Source organism: Rhinolophus sinicus, linkage group LG04 (genome assembly GCF_036562045.2).
Source record: "Rhinolophus sinicus isolate RSC01 linkage group LG04, ASM3656204v1, whole genome shotgun sequence".
NCBI classification, from domain to species: Eukaryota; Metazoa; Chordata; class Mammalia; order Chiroptera; family Rhinolophidae; genus Rhinolophus; species Rhinolophus sinicus.
The window spans coordinates 14,879,707-14,897,957 of record NC_133754.1 but is presented as its reverse complement, the minus strand read 5'-3'; the positions used below and the strand labels follow the sequence as shown (position 1 = coordinate 14,897,957).

Here is an 18,251-nt window from a genome sequence, read left to right as displayed (position 1 = left end):
TATTTTGAAAATAGTCCTCCCAAATTGTTCACATGTCAGAACAGTTCTGCAAGCTGTTGTTTTTATAGCACCAAAAGTAGACATGCTACTTCAATGATGAGTGAATGAGCAAGTGGTAATAACTTTTTCAATTGTTAAACTGTAATAAATTCAATGGAAGATGACAGTGGAGTGCATAAGGGACGTTCCTCTCTGGGCTGATCTCGTGTTTTCATTTACCTCAAAGAAACACACAGCAGTGAAATCAGAGAATGAGCCATTGTATGGCCAGTCTTCTTTCTGAGGCACCTGTGAACTCCCTTAGAGGGGGTCTGACTGAATTTATCAAAGGAGGAAAGGCTCCATTTCTCCACAAAAGTAGGAATCCTTCTACTCTTGAAAAAGAAGACAACATAATCGCAAAGTCAACAACCCAACCCCATTGTACATGAAAATCAGTATTTTAGACAAACATGTCTCCTAAGGAAGGGGTCTCCTTTACCAGAGGCAGACAATGGGTGAAGGAAAGAACACGAAGGGAAATCATTGAGCGCAGCACACAGGGTCTGGACCTGCCACATTTGCTGCCTCACACTATCGCTCCAAATCACCTAAGGTCCCCCAGACAGAACTGTTCACCATCTGTTGTCAGGACACCGTGTCTTGGCATGAGCTACTCCCTCTCTCATCTCTCCCGAACCACCGACTCCTATTTTAAGACCCATTCTTGGTTCCCCGACATAGAGTTAATTTTCTGGATTCCTAATCCTTTTAGTTGACATATTTATTAAAATTTATAAGCTATGTGCCTACCTCATTAACATATGAACTATTTGGGAGCAAAATCTAAACCCTGTTTGCCTTTGTACCTCCGGCACCAGATAAAGGGGCTGGAACACAGTGGACGCTAACTGCTTGTGAAACGCTTGCTCAGGAGAGAAGTATGGTCTCAGAATTTATACTAAATGAAAAAGGTCAGAGCAGCAAACAGACATAAAAAATTCCTGAGAAACAAAAGGGGGTGGAGGCGGAGGGCTGCAAATGTCCAGTTAAAGCTTTTACTTTAGTAAATAAATCTCAAACTGATCTATGCGGACACTGAGGATAAGGGAGACATTTTTCCTTCCTTATTGCTTTTCTGCATTCCAACAGTCATGACTCTAAAAGCCTCTCATAAAAATAGCCAAAAGAAGGATTTGGAAATTTTTCCTCATGGAGTGCCTCCTTCTCTTAGAAAGTAGGGGTGGCACACAGACCTCTCTAGCTTCAATCATTTCTTGAGAAAACTAATTCGCCTATAAACTTTTCTAGAACACTAAACAGGGTGATGAACACAGCTAATTGTCCAGGAAGAAACTGTAACATGTTTTAAGAAATTCTGGGCAACTTTTGAATGACCTACAATTTACTGATAAAATTGAAAAGATGACTTTTCATGCAAGAACACCTTAAACTTCTGTTTTTATAATTAACACTGAAGCAAGGAGTAACTAACTCCATTCTTAACTATTTTTTCTGTATTGATAAAGTAGAAATACACACTTCTTTAATTACTTCTGAAAAATTATAACATGCACTGAAGAGTTCATTCCTTCTTTTCAAAGTTCTTAAAATGCAACCCATTTTGAAAAGCACCTTCAAACACTCTGTAACAAACATACAAAATAAAGTGCCAATTACCTTATTTTTGACAAATAACTATATTCTACAGCTGTGCAACTTATATGCCCATCAGTCATCTGCAAACGCAGCATTCTTGGTGCAGCCTGAGATTCTTCGTTATCCTTTGGCGCAGCAACATTGCGAATTTTTTGAATTTGCAAAACACATGGACCTTCAAGCTGTCAAAACACAAAGGAATAAATATCACTTTCTAGCCACAGCTTTGTTTTCATTTATAGTGTTTCTCTTTTCCTTAATGGTCATACCTTATGATTTATAATGATAACTTCAATTAAATAAGGTCAAAATTAAATTATATATCTCAAGGTGTTTTTTTTTAATTTAAAGATAAAACCTCAAAAGGATCGCCTGAAGAACGTTTTCAAACAAATTATTCTGAATTTTTTCAAAAAGTAACAATAACACTTTAGGACAACAAAGTTATATTTCTTGATTAAAGGTGTATTTTTAATAGATGTTTTCATTCTTATGTGCTCTAAATCATTCATGCACATTCCCCTTCTCCTCCCATGTATATTAAGGGATATTCTGGAATTAAAGATTTGGGAGTTTTTTTTAAAGAAACATCAACTTTACAGCAGTAGTAGAGAGGAATGCTTTCTGTTAAAAAAAAAATCAAGTTTAAAGTACACCCTCTTCTGGCATAAATGAAGAATACAATACTCTAAAATGTAAACGATAAAGTTCAAGTATGAGGTATACTTAACTTATTTTCACATTTCCTTTTTTAAATGAGTTTAAATCTACTGTTACATGCATTGGCAGGAAGGAGAAGAAATGTTCTTTCTGGCCACATTTCAATCAAAGAGGAAAATATAATTGATGGACTAACAGCTATGAAGTTAAAAGTTTTATATAATAAAACGCTTATGGCACAATTGGGAAATACAACCAATTCTGCTTACATGTCTGAAAAAGAAATTTAACATACTTTTCACATTATTAAACACTATACCTTTGAGTTGTATGACACATGCAAAGGAAAAAAAGGCTATTTTTTTGGTTACAGTCTTTAAAGTAAAATCTTTAGTTTAATTTATATTGCCAGCAAAAAGAAATGTGAAATGACTGACATTTACACTTGGTTTCTCAAGTAAGCATGTCCCCAAGTTGACAAATTTTACTCCATATTTACCACTATTAGGCCTGCAAAAGAATAATTTTGTTATAAATTTAGGCTTAGATAATATAATTAAAGAAATTTCATCTGATTTTTAGTTATAAACAAAAATTCCACATTGAAACAAAGCCATTAACATGTATAGATAAGCTGCTAATTCAGGATGAACTTAAATTTTTTTGCTTTTAACATGATTAAAATGAAGACATTCTGTTTATTTTACTATCCCAAAATATTTAGCCTAGACACTGACAAATATCTAGTCTGAGCTAGATATAATCAGTTCACCAACGAGATTAAAATAAAATGAAATGAAAATTTCAATTCTTCAGCCACACTGGCCACACTTCAAGTGCTTCATACCTGGATCACACAGACACAGAGTGTCTACATGACGGCAAGAAGTTCTGTTAGACAATCAGGGATGCTCCAGAGCTTGGTGTCCCCAAGAGACTCATGCATCCTAGGAAGTACACATCCACAAAAGTGTGGGAGAGAAACACTTGTTTCTATCTAATTCTTAGTAAGAAGGAATTAAACTTTCCTAACATTTCATGTCCAAAGCAACAAGCAAACCCTCACTCAGTTCATAGGACATACAGCTCACAAGGCATCTTTATGGAACTTGAGGAGTTCTACATCCCAAGGGTGCTGACATGGCACCTTCACTGGTTGGTTCTGATAAACTGCCTTTTATTTGCCCATACTCAAAAGGATAGAGAGATTTTACAAGCTAGTGTTAACTATTAATGCTTATAAAATGACCAGTGGCTACAAAAGTTTCTGCCAAAGAAACACAAATTGAGGATAATGCCAACGATGCAAATACAAGGTAGGAACAGCACCATTTTTGCTCATCTCCCACCTCTGGTTGATCATGAGAACAAAAAGCTGGGGAATTCTAGGGAGGAACACCTGCCCCCAATTCTTGATGTTTCCTACTAAGTAGCAAGTTTACTTATGTAATTACTCCAACTACTGGCCTCCCATCCCTGTTAGTGGATCAAATAGTGGCCCCTTCAAAAGATACGTCCATCTGGACCCTGTAAACACAACCTTGGAAGAAGGGACTTTGCATACATAATTAAGGTCAGCATCTAGAGATGAGATCATCCTGGATTAGGACTGAAATCCAATGATGACTGTCCTTATAAGAAAAGAGAAGGGGAAATAAACACAAAGACACAGGGAATGAAGGCCCTGTGAAGATAGAGATAGAAACTGGAATCACACATCTGCAAATCAAGGAGCCACAAAGACTGCCCATAACTACCAGAGGCTAGGAGAGAGGCATGAAACAGATTCTCCTTCAGAGGCTCCAGAAGGAACCAACCCTGCTGAGGCCTGGATTTTAGACTTCTGGCCTACAGAACTGTGAGAGAACAAATTTGTCGTTTTATGCCACCAAGTTTGTGATAATTTATTACACCCACTTATGAACTGACTTATCTGATTGGGAAGACTATATCATATATATATATACATATATATCATATATATGTATATATGTGTATATATATAGATATATATGTATATATATAGATATAGATAGATAGATTGATATATAGACATATATATATATATATATACATGTAGTGTTGCAGCCTTGCCCTTCTTTTTCTTCAGAACTAGGTAGAAACTCTGAAGGAGGAGGTACTTACCCTTCTCACTGGATTGGCACTGCCATGAGTACACAAGTCTCCCTGATTTGTGGTTGAGTTAGTGCTTCCATTTGGCTCTCCCACTAAACCACATATATCAACGGATATGTCATATAAGATTTAAGTGGCTATATTAGTTTACTAATTTATTGATTATATTAAATAACATTATTTACAATCAGACTCGCCAAAGTTTGGATGACATGGAACCAGTTAACTATAGTCTGATCATAGATAAGTACTTAAAATTAGGACTCTAAACCCATCTAAATTTAGACATTCTATGATACTATGAAATACCTACCAGCCATTTCATTTTATAATCTTATCAATTTCCTTGAGAAATAAATTTCTCAACCTATACCTAGCAACATGAGCATCACATTCTCCATTAACCCTAGAAACAGGGCCATATACTCAGAAGGAATGTATGAGTATAATTAAGTTCTGATTAATCTTCCATAATTGCAAAGTGGGTTAAAATTAAGAGGAAAAAAACTAGTCTCATCTTCCACAGTCCTTTTAAGTGCTTAAAATCACAATTCATTTCCTTGTTTGTCACTACTTCCAAAAGCATTTCCAATTGTTTCAGTAGAGATTTCCTAGGACTCATTTTCTCATCCACTCATTTATATCAAGAAAAGTTTTTGGCTGAACTGTTCACATTTCTACCTTCTTACCTAAGCAACTGGGCAATGATTCAAGAAAGCTGCTTTGGAAGAAGAAATAGCGTTGCTGCTTTAAAAGCCTGAAGGATAAGCTTTTATAATGTCCTCTTTCTTACCTAACTTCTTTGCTCTGTCAAAACAACCCAGAGTCATTTTAACAAAATTTGATATTAATAAACATGGGGGTGAGGCAAGAAGAGATCAGGGGGAAAAGTATGATTTGTCACATACTGTACCATCCTAAAGGATCATATCCGATCGATCAGGTAAACCGGAGTAAAAGAGAACTGCTTATATAATGTTAGAAATTTCAGGACATTCCCTATGTCATCCTTGCAGTCCTCTATGGTAAATCTCAATTTGGAGGACATTTCCTCCACAGACCTGTTTGCTTCTGGCAGTAACAACACGGCATTGAGAACCTCAGCTTCGCTCTAGTAGAAAAGTAGCAACATTAACCTTAGCCAGAACCTGAACTCACTGTAAGTTAGCAGCACCCCCACTAACTCCACATACCCTTTCTAGAAGAAAGCAATCTGGATTGAGATGCCCGGCATTCCCATGCAGAAAGTCCAAGAAACAGGAAATCACAAGAAAATATTCAGTAAACTCACAAGGAAACAAGCCACAAAGTATGAGAATCATGAAAAAAACAAAAAATATTTTAAACCTCTTCGCTGAGAATTTGGAGTTATCAAACAGACTATAAAATAAAGTCTAACCTAGAGAATTTATAAGGAACTGTGAATAACTAAGGAATACTCTTCTCAAGAAAACATGCGACATTTACAAATACATATCAAGCCATAATGAAAACCTCAACAAAATTTCAACTACAGCTATCATTTGATACAAATTCTCTTATCACAATATCATTGAATGAGAAATCTATAACAAAAAGAAAAAAATGATAATATTTTATAATTAAAACAAGCAAAGAAGAAATCTTAATACAAACTGAAAAATATTTAGAACTGAGTGATAATGAAAATACCACACATAAAAACCTTTGGGATATAATTAAACCAACAGTAGGAGAAAAATTAATAGCCTCAAGATGCTTATATTAGAAAAGAGGAAAATTAATGATCTGAACTAACAAGTTGGGAAAAGGACAACAGAATGAGCTCAAATAAGGTAGAAGAAAGAAAATAATAAAGATAAATTAACGAAACAGCAAATTAAAAATACAATTAAGAGGATTAACACAGTCTAGCGTTGGCTCTTTGTAAACACTGATGAAATTGATACTGAACACGTCTGATCAAGAAGAGTAAAGATGCAAATCAACAATTTAGGGAACAATAACATAATAAAAACAGACATACTTACAGCAGCAATGAAAAATCAAAAGAGAGAACTATACATAGCAATCTAAATGCACACCAACTGGGGAAAGAAAAGTGGATATCCACCTAACGGAATACTACTACTCAGCGGGAAGTAGGAACAAACTACTGACAGCCACTACATCATGAATTACCCTCAAAAACATCACACTGAGTGAAAAGAACAGAGGATATACTGTGTGATTCCATTCATGTGAAGTGTCTACAAAAGCAAACTTATAGAGAAAACATAAAAGAATATACAGACATGTTAAGAATAATTAGTACAAGGTAGCAGAAATGAAGATCAATATACAATTATCAGTTGCCTTTCTATGCATTCATTAGAGAGAAAAATTAACAAATTTGTACAAACATCGCTTGCAACAAAAATGTAAAGTTCCAGGAGTAAAGCTTACAAAAGATATACAACCTCTGTACTTTCAATAAATTATTAAACTTCATGGAAAAACTAAATATACATCAGCAGGAGAATGAGTAAGTAAATTGAGGTATATGAACACAGTTTAATATTATACAAAGGAGGAAATGAATGAATAGGTATATGCAACATGGACATATGTTAGAGCAATAATAAGAAATGATAAAAGCATGTTACAGCAGACAATATACTATCATTTTATAAAGCTTAAAAATAAATTATTTAGGAATAATTACATATAATCAAAATATTTTTAAAAGTCAAGGAAAACTAAACTTAAAAGTCACAACAATCATTTATTGGTGCGATGAGAAGTGCTAGGACGCATAAGTAGGCAGAATAGTAACGCACTGTTCTCGTTTTTACGTCAGGCTGAGGCCTCACAGGCGCTCACTTCATTAAGTTTTACACGATAATATGCTTGTATACACCAAATAGTACATTAAAATGGTTCAAATAATTTACACAATATTTTGATGGGTAGCTCACAGAAATGTCAGGAGAATTAGAGAACTAGGTTTACAGTCTACACACTCAAAAGCAAAGGGTATGTTGGCAAAACAGTTCTGGGATGGGGAGGGGAGAGAAGAAGCCCTAATCTGTAGTATGTCCCAATTTCCATGGCCGGTTGCAACTACAAGCTAGATGTCACTGAATTCTGACTTGGGAAGAGATGCCGCCAGTCAGCGTTCATGAGCTGCATAGGCTGGGTGCAGCACTCTGCAAGCATCCAGCTCTGTACCATCGAGCTCACTGGCCCTGGAGACTTCCCTTGAAACTCAATTCTTCTGCAGCTTCGCCTGCTAATGAGAAGATTCACCACTGTTCCTGCTTTTTTGTGTGACTGGCCCAAGTCCAGCGCAGCTACTCCTGACAGCGGAGCTGAGGTACATATGCACAGCATGACTGCAAAGGAGGCTGGGAAGAAAGTATCTGGAATTTTCTCCTCTAGCACTAAGACTCTGAAGGTGGGAAACTACCCCCCAAACACAGGAGGAAAATTCAGGTTCTAGGAATCAAAAATGTTCACTATATTTATCTTCCATGCGGTGTTACCAGTCAAGAAGATTTTGTCAAGCTCTATTTTTTATAGTGTGTACAATAAGACAGCTTTTCTTGGTTGATTTTCTAAAATAGAACTAATGCCATATATAAGGAGTGTGTGAGTGTGTATATATGTATGTATACAGTTGACCCTTGAATACGGGTTTGAAATGCACAGGTCCACCTATACAGAGATGTTTTTCAATAAATACTATAAATGTATTTTCTCTTCCATACTATTTTCTTAATAACATTTTCCTTTCTCTAGTTTATTTTATTGTAGGATTACAGTATATAATACATATAAGATGCAAAACGTGTGTAAATCAACTGTTTGTTGTTAGTAAGGCTTCCGGTCAACAGCAGGCTGTTAGTAGTTAAGGTTTTGGGGAGTACAAAGCTTTATGAAGATTTTTGAGTGTGCGGGGGCAGGGGAGTCTGACGCCCCTAATCCCCTCTCTGTTTAAGGATCAACTGTGTACGTATACATACATACACACCCTCCTACCCTAACGTTTAAAAAATGCCTCCAAATGGGGATCTGCACACTCTTCCTTCACTGAAAATTGTATCGCTAAAAACTAACAGTCAAGCAAGAAAAGCAACCTGTGTACTTCACCCAGCGGAGCTGGCCTCCCCTTCGTGGTGGGTACTTCTGACCTAACATTTGTTCACTATCCTGACGTCGTTGGTTTCTCAGTCTCCCACTGGGTTGTGTGCTCCAACAAGACAGGCCTGTCCTATGGAACTCTGCATCCCTTGAACTTAGCACAAATATACATTTAAAACCTTCTTGATAAATATTTCCTTGTGTTTTTACTACAATTTATTCAGCATTTATCAGCTACACCAGAAAATGTAGTCGGATATTTACATAAGTTATTCAATTTACTTCCAGAACTATAATGTTAGGATCATTTGTGTATCTTAAATGACAAAATAGAGAGCAGAAGGAAAATTACTTTGCCAGAGGTCACTCAGCTAGTAAGAGGCAGAATTAGAATTTAAATTCTGTCTCACACCAAAAACGTCTTCTTTCTATTAAGCATTCTAAAACTATGATAAAATTTGTTACGTGCTAAAAGCAGATGTACCATGTTTCCCCCAAAATAAGACCTAACCAGAAAATAAGCCCTAGCATGATTTTTCAGGATGACATTCCTTGAACATAAGCCCCAATGTGTCTTTCGGAGCAAAAATTAATATAAGACCCGGTCTTATTTTGGGGAAAACATGGTAGGTATAAAAGGCAATAGGAATATTAACTGTTAAAAATTCATTCTACTTGAAAGAGGTCAAGAAAATTAGAAGAAGTGGCATTTGAGTTGGGATTTGAAGAATAAATAGCAGTTTGTCTGGCAACTTAGGGAAGGACATCCCACGCACGGGGCAATTATTACAGCGCTGCAGCAACAAGACTGATTTTCAGGAAGTGGCAGTTCCCTCATCTCCAAAGGACAACGGAAGGCAGTGATAATGTCTATTTTCAGTGCTGTTCTGAAGACTACACACATAATACATGTAAATTGCTTAGCATGGGGCCTGGCACCGAGTAGGTTCTCACTGAGGAAAGAGGAGGAGGGGGAGAGTTTACTGAAAACCAGGGTCCGCCTGGGTAAGTTAGGGGCTTGTACCAGAAATGATCAAGAGGAAAGCAGGTCAAAGGTACCAGGGACACAGAAGAAACAGCATGGGGAAAGTGGTCCCAAATCCTGATCTCAAATTTTTCAAACGATATTCATATACAGAAAGAGAGTTTCAATGTAAAAAAGTCAATAAACAAGAATAAAAGACAAATTTCTGAATCACGAATGGGGTGGTATAGTTACCAAATGATCTAAAAGTCTCTATCCCTTAGAAAATTTTGAAACAGGATATTATAAACGCTTGGTAATTTAGAAGTAGGCAATGTAATCATGGTTAGGTTTTCCCAACCTTGAAATTCCCTGTAAAAAGCATCACTTTATACCTCAAAGTAACAGCAAGGCAGATAATTTATTTTACTCAATCATTTGGAGTAATGACAGTAAATGAAATACAAGGAAAACATTGTGGAATCCCCAGTCGAAAGTATCACTTCTCCTGGTGTGTCATTTGCTTATTTCCACATCAGTATACATCACCTCCTTAGCTTTTGTTCTCTGGGAGAACTCCAAAAAAAACAACAAAGTACAGTGAACAGTTTGCCTCTCAATTAAAAGAAGAGTATCTAATATATGTTGTTTTTTGCAGTCATTTTTAAACTCCACAGAAGTTCTGTTAATAATTACCAATAAGCACTTTAAAACAAAGCACAGTAAAATCGGGTTTCATGATCCACTACTCTGAAAAATAGAAGCACATTTAATTTTAGTAACTCACTAAAAGGTACACTGGTAAATTGTCTTATTTAGCACAGCATAAACTAACATATATGAAACATGATAGAATTTTATTTAAATTAAAACTTTTTTCAATTTTTCTGTTTAAAAACATCTAATTTCTAGACTGAGGGTATGCGGGCATTCACTTCAAATTTTAAGACAGGGAAGCCATCTTGTGGTTGATGTTGGAATAGCCAAAGCTTTGAGAAGGTCACTTACATTTGGAAAAATTAGGTCTGTCATCACAGTTTCACATTTAAAACGGCACATACAACCTGTCAGTCCTGGGACTTAGAGGAAAAAAACAAACACAGAACTGAAAGCCTTTCCTGTTAGGGTTCCACAGTAATGCATGAGGTCATCACCAGACTGGGTAGCAAAGTATTTTCACATTAACCTGTATTTTATAATTAATTTCTACACCTTGGTTCGGAAACTAAAGCTATGAAAATAACTGCAGCAAAATAATAAACTTAGAGAAGAATATGAAAAACCTTAAACAGTTTACTAGGAAGCACAGTTTTATTTCTTTTGGTGTCATGACTTTTCCCCATGATTCTTAGTTTACAAACTACCATGTTCCAGGACCTGATAGTATCTGAGGAATGCAAAACCTGCCCTGAAAGACTCAGGAGATGCAAAACATGGCTTCGCTACCACACATCCCACCACTGTCATAATCTTTATGGCCTAAAAACCAAACATAAACTGCCTCTGGGAAAAATTTGTCACACTTGGAAGCCTAGAGAAAAATGTCATCTTCCCTCTCTCACACTTTTTAAATTTGTCTGAAAACTTTGCATCAAGGTTAAGGGCAACGTTATGGAGAAAACACAGGATCTGCAAAATCATGTTAAGAAGTGAATGGAAGGAAAGAGGGAAGAACCTGAGCAAAACTGTATTAATTACCAATAAAGTTACTTGCGCATTTTGCCATTCTCCTTTCTCCCAAATTAATCGGTGATAATTAAGAGTAATTATGAAGACTTCAGTTTCCAACTCCAGATGACAGTGCCCTCCGAAGGCCCCGACTGGTCTTACAACAGAAGAGATGTAAACTCAGTGTGACTAGGATTAACTCCTCGTCTCCTAACTACAGACCTGCAATCTTTCTCACCTGATCACAGAGCTATCAGCTCTCCATTCTTCCTTTCCACCTTCCAATTCCCAAATGCTGAAAATGGTGTTATCTAAGTCTTATTAACTATAATGACACACACCATGTGAGCATTTATTTTTGGCCTCTCGGGAGAGGAAGTTTAAAGAGGCCTCTCTCTACACTACTTGAGTCTACCTCCAAAGAGGACTCTGCTGTCTTGGGGCATCTCCAGCACCCTGTACCACCCTGCGATCCAGCCAATGAGCTTCCGAAGGGGTGGGAAGACAGGTGGCTGAGGCCCTATCAGAGGGACCACAAAGACCACCGCGGGCTGCTCCAAGGATGGCCTCTTCCTGCCTTTAGCTTCTTAAATACTGACTGGGACCAATGCTGTCCAATCCTCATTATCCTTTGGCTTTCTCTCTTTAAAAAGGTAGTATCACAGGCCGGCTTGGAACTTAGTAGAAACAGGAGAGCTTTTGGCTCTGCTTTGATTCTATCACACTCAGATCCACGTAGCTCAAGTAACAGAGTTCCGCCTTCGGGTTGGGGGTCAAAACCCAGTCAGCAATGAAGTATCCATTGGCCTATTTCATTGACTGGATTCCCCTGGAGATCGCTCAGTAACAAGATACTCAACTGAGGTAGTAAGGATTCACGCACTCTTAGATCTCCAGGACTAACTTGCTCACAACCCTCAATCCTTGCCAGACGCAGTGCACTACGCTCAGTAAGTCATGTACGTTACCTCGTTTAATTCTTCGATGTCATCAGGGAGATGACAGTTGAATGATAAGAAGAATAGAATCTAACAAGATAAAATAACTTAACAGAAGTCACTAAGACTAATAAGCAGGAGAATCAGCATGGATTTAAATAAGTCCAGCCCCAGGAGGCTAAAATCTGTACTATTCCAGTATGTTACCAGTCCCCAAAGGTTCATCCTTCCTCTCCACACCCTCTCTAAAACACACCACAACCATCCTCTGCTTCCTGAGACAACTGGTCTATCTCCTATTTTCAGTTTTCTGTCAACATCAGTTTTTGGAAAGTTAATTTCCAGTATGAATCTATTTGGAAGATCACTAGGTAACCCAGATTTTTCTTTCATTCATTCATTCTCTTTTAATATAAAAAGAAAACAAGAAAATAATATTATTTTATATCAAGATCTGACATGTTCAAGGAATAGACAGATTACTTATTCAACTACTCTGCTTATTAAATGTTGCCCTTTCTTATGCATAGATTTAAAAATTTATTTTAATTTTTTTTATTTTAAACAAGAACTACAACATATGTACATAATTTAGTGACTGGAGCCATGCTTTATGATTCAGTCACCATAAACATAGTAAAACACTGGTTAATAAAACATTCTAATAAAGATACCAATATAGTGGCTTTTACTGCATTAGTCTTATTTTACAAAGAAGCACAGTAATTCAATTCATGTCAACATATATCCCTTAAATATTTACTTTGGCCTAAAAATAGTTATAATATTTTATATAAAGTATAGAGTTTTAACTGAAGGCAAATAAAATGAGTAATTTCTGTGGATCATATTCTAAAATTTCTATTAAAATTATTATTCAAAACATCTTTACTAATGCTGTGGAGTATATTTGGTGTTAGAAGTAGGTAATGAAGGAAAATACATAATCAAAGAGGAAGAGCAGAAAGAGGGTATCCAACTTAGTTTGCTTCACGTGAAAAGGGCTTCTTTCATATCTTCTCATTTTGTGTATGAAGTCACATTAGCATAAAGAATATTTTTAAAGGATAAAATTTGACACAGAAAGTTCTACTTTCAAAGATTTTAAGTTTTTGTTTTTCTTTTTAATTGTTGTCAGCTGCATTCAAAGGAAATCCTAAAGATACCACTGTGCAAAACTTTTCAAAGGAAAACCTGCTCTGAGGTGAAGGGATCAGAGAGAAAAGTCTCATCAGCCCCACCCCATGAGTTTATAGCAGAGAGGTGGGTTCTCAGAATACCTAAATATACAGATTGAGAAAATGGAAAACCAAACACCCAGAAAGCTTCAATTTTTTCTTTAGGAAACTAGTGGAAGGATGCACAGACACTGCTTTGATGTTAGTTACATTTCCTGTAAAGAATTTTGCACTCATCAGACCTGTCCAAGTTTGCTGCCTAATCTGGAGTTCTATAACTCAGCAGTTTTCTAAGTATGCTTTCCAGACCAGCAGAATCAATATCCCATGGAAACTTGTTCAAAAATGCAAATTCTCAGGCTCTATCCCAGTTCAGTGGAATCAGACATGGGGGTAGGGGGAAAGGTGGGGAAAGGCTGGCAATATGTGCTTTACCCAGGCCTCATGGTGATTCTGGCTACAATGAAATCTGAGAACTACTACCACAACCAAAAAAAGAAATGTAAAGAAACTGGAGAGGACTCTGAGAAGAACAATGAAGCTGAAGGAAAAGTTTGAGACTGAGCATAAACAAAGGAACCCATAAATGGCTTCAGCAAAAGGAAATCTGTATCAATGACATTTACAAGTCTTCAAGTATACGAAGAATTATTCACAAGGGAAGGTAACCAGATGTTCTCCCTTTCCCCAAGGGAAGATAAAGACATCACTGACTTTAAGTTGCAGCATTAAGAAATTTAGATTAAAATATAATTAAGGTTTGCTGACACAGTGTTGTTAAACATTAAAAAGAATTGCTGAGGAATTTATAGAACCTCTTCTCTTAGTATCTGCCTCAAAAACTACAGTAGATCAGAAACTAACATGCTTCTTTCCAGCGACATGATTACCATCTATCGCATAAATGAACTAATATTTAGAAATGTGAAAAATACGTTGTTACATCACAAACCTTTTAAATTATCTAAAATTTAAAATATCTGAGGTGCAATAACTACTTTAAATAAGAGTGTTAAAATAAGAATATTTATTCAAACACAAAACATATACATTGAAAGCATTTCTTTAAATATGGATAATGATGTTCCTTAGTAGTTCAAAAGGTAACCAATAGCACATAGAAAATTTTTATTGACACAATTTATATGTATTTTCAGAAGAAATCGAATAGAAATGAGTAAGAAGTAAAAAGACTGACTAGTTGGTATCTAAAATTTGTATCCTCTTATTTTAAAAAGATCACTGAAAAATATCATAACATGACTATAAACACACACACATACATATATATATATATGTATATATATATATATATATATATATATATATATATATGCATATATAATGCAAAATGACAGGAATAACCAAACACAATAGCTTTGCCAAATTACTCCTAATATTCTCTCACAATTTTATACTTTTATTTTAATAAGTTCATTAAATACACATGGTAATTAAATAAACATGGTAACAGGAACTAAAATAAAAAGGTACACAAAGGTCCTTGTCTTGAGTTCTGTTAATATCTGATAAGTCTCACATGCCAAGTGTGCCATAGTTACATTTCCTAAAACAAGCTTTTTAAAAAATGTTTAAAAGTCACCAAAAGTTTAAAAGTTTAAGTCTTAATAACTTTCCATGTGTATAGGAAATCCCTATAATGATGACTCTGCGAACTGTTTGTCTCCAAAACATTTGGCAGTTGCAGTCTTTATCAACAAAAAAGAATTCCAGTAAGTTAGCAGAAGTTCTTATTTACTGTAGTTAGCATAATTTAGGAAGTTAACAGGTTTCTTTACCTTTTCTACCTTTCCACCGTTGATGTCACTGGGGAGGAATTTCTTGCCAATTGTTCTCAAGTCTGTCTAAAATAAAAATATTATTATTAAAATATAATTAAAGAGAAAAGTAAATCTAAGCTCACAAAAAAAAAGATGAAATTACCTAAGATTTGTGGAACAAAATTTAAATAAATGTCTTTGAGGTGATTGAGATCTATACATATAATCAGTGTTTTCAAATAACACAGTCCCATACATACGTTATTAAAAGTACACTAGTAGGTTGAACATTAGTATCTATATCTGTCTATCCATCTATCTATCTATCTAGTCATATTTCTTTATGTAATCTTTTAATTTACTATATCTTCTCTACTAAAATCTAAACCTTGATTTTATGCAAACTATAGTCTTGTTTAAAAATTAATGCCAGAATCCAAAAGCCAACGAGTACTTTTACATAAAAGTATATGTCTTTGACAATTGAATCTATATAACCTTGATACGCAGAGACATGAAAACCTTGATACGCAGAGACATAAAAACACATAGGCTATGATACTGGTTACATAATATACAAATACCCAGGGAACAATTCCACTGCAACAGCAAGAAGTACAGTAAGAGTTACCATCCTAAACAATTATTGAATTTGCTTAAACAAATTACAGAAATTGAAGTTGGTGAACAAATAATTACAGGAAAATGAAGAAACACACATTACTCAGCAAACCAAAACACAACATAACAAGGAAAACATAAGAAAGGACTAACATAAACAAAGTTATAGCATCTCTGACATAAAAACAGAACTTCAACTACACAATCTACATAAAAAGCAGAACTTTTAAAGATTTTGTCCTCTTTAGAACTGAAAACTAAACAAATTGTAAGAAATTTATTCAGAGGAAAACTGTCAATACGCATGAAAAAAGACCTAGTTATTTAAACTAAGATGTTTTCTTGATTACTGAAAGTGTAAGGTTAGATTAATAAATTTGTATGTTTTTTTTCTTCCTTAAAATATAGTAAACAGTAGTTCTTGATCACCTTAAGACCAATAAAAGAAAATAAGAGTTAGTGTGTATTTAATCACATAAATTATAAGGGATAAATTTATGTTAGACTTAAGAAGAAAAGACTAGATTAAAATTATTAAATATGAAATTAATACATAAGGAGAAGTAGAATAGTCTTAACTATTATTGAACTATCTATGATGGAACACCTAAATAATAGAATATCCTGTTATTTGAAATATCCACATGTGGTCACCTTAAGAAAAAAGCATATGTTATACAATGCTTTTGTATAACAAAAAGATCTTTCCAGTATTTTACTACCATGATTCATAATTTAGTTCTCAATACAATGCAAGGAACACTCCTAAACTAAAACTCATCGAATGGAATTGTCAGGCAAACTAAGCCCCAAATCTAAATACCTGTGTGACAATGCTTTAGGTTTCTCTTTTTTGCAGTCTCCATTAAATAACAGAGTGAAAGAATTATAAACCATACCTCAAATTGTAGCCTTTTCACTTTGAAAATATCGAGTAACATCTGGGGGAAAAATACTTTCCTATACTACCCCTCCCTATATTAGGGTTGTTTTGAAGATTAAACGTTAATACACGTGAAGCACTTGGCACAATGACTTGCAAAGAGTAAGCATTTAGTTAATGTTCACTATTATGTTTATTTTAGTGAATATAAAACATATGCGCTTTATCATCTGAAAATGTATAACCATTAAGTCAATAATACAACTAACTGGTCATAAAAATATAGGCATTATTTTAAAGTTACTCAAAGGTATAATTATTTAAATATATATGAGAAACATAATGCATACAAATTTTATGATGCACCATGGTCCCTCGTTTCTGGTTTCTATTAATAATTATGAACTATACTGAATGAAAATGATGCATTAATATAAAGCAGAAATGAGCATTAGAATAAAATTCTAAACTTTGATTCATTGTAAACTGTAATTAACTAATATGACCTCGGGCCATGTCACAAGTTCTCTAAATCCAGTTAACTTATTCCTCTATAAAAGAGAAACAAAAAATCACCAACCCTATCTCACAAAGTTGTTGCAACACTAAAAGGAGCCAATATACTCAAAGTCTATATAACTTTTAAAGTGCTATACACACATATAATTAATGTTATTTCATTGTTCTTTTAGCAAGAGGAAAATGACCTGCCGAATCTTTAAATATCCTAAATTCAAAGTCAATGTATAGTACTGCAAAGATAATTTTAAGATTCAGATGTCATTATATCAGGATTACTAGGACAAATGGGTCCAAAAATACATTTATATTGAACATAAAAAATTATGCAGGAGAAATATTGAGCTTTTAAATGCACAAGCATGTGCTCACACACACAAAAGATTCCTAACTATGTATTCAAATAAGTTAAACAGGCTACCTAAGTGGTAAGCTATTTTACATTATGTAGAATCTCAACAACAAAAAAATCTGTTTTTAAATTTTTACCAATCACAGTATTCAATAATTTAAGACTGGGGTATCACTTAATTTTTTTCTGAATAATTCAAGTATTTGCACCCAAAAATCACATGATAGATTTCAATGTTATTTCTTGATATTCTTACTCCCCATTCTACAGAGTGAAAAACTTAAGAACCCTCTTTTTCAATACAAAAATCTGCATAGAAAATAGTACTTAGCAGCTCTGAGGCTACTAATTTAGAAGGGCCTACTTCACAAGGCTGGCCCTAGGCCGGCATCTAAGAACTTTGCACTTGTACTACTTCCTAACTAAAAATGTGGGTCACTGCCTAGACTATTTGTAAAAACAATGTGATTTATCGTGCATACCTGCTTTTTTGATGGGCGAGTCTAGAATGTTGTTTCATGTCAGGCAAAGAGTACCTCAGGAGCAGCCCAATAAAAGTCTTGGGTACAAGTCTCTAACAGACTGCCCTGGGCAGAAAACTGTATACATATTTTGGCATTGTTCACTGCTGGATAAAGGAACAAGTCAGCGTGTCTCCCACAGAAGGAAGAGAACATAAGAAAGCTTGTGCATGAATTGTTCTCCTGATATGTAATAAGTTACATAAAATCAGAATCAATAACACAAGTCTTTCTCAACTAGTGATTAACATCCCACAATCACTCAAAAGTTGAAAACTAATTCAACGTAAA

General features: G+C 35.0%; 1 protein-coding gene across 6 annotated transcripts in view; it reads right to left on the bottom strand.

Moving 5' to 3' along the window:
- TDRD3 (tudor domain containing 3) overlaps positions 1-18,251 on the bottom strand; it is a 133,981-nt gene that overhangs the window by 76,805 nt on the left and 38,925 nt on the right. For all 6 annotated transcript variants that reach the window (XM_074329351.1, XM_074329352.1, XM_019750792.2 and 3 more), the window contains exons 3-4: positions 15,083-15,148; positions 1,660-1,820 (exon numbers count right to left, since the gene is read on the bottom strand). In XM_074329351.1, the coding sequence (XP_074185452.1) occupies positions 1,660-1,820; positions 15,083-15,148 (227 nt within the window). The remainder of the gene's footprint in view (positions 1-1,659; positions 1,821-15,082; positions 15,149-18,251) is intronic.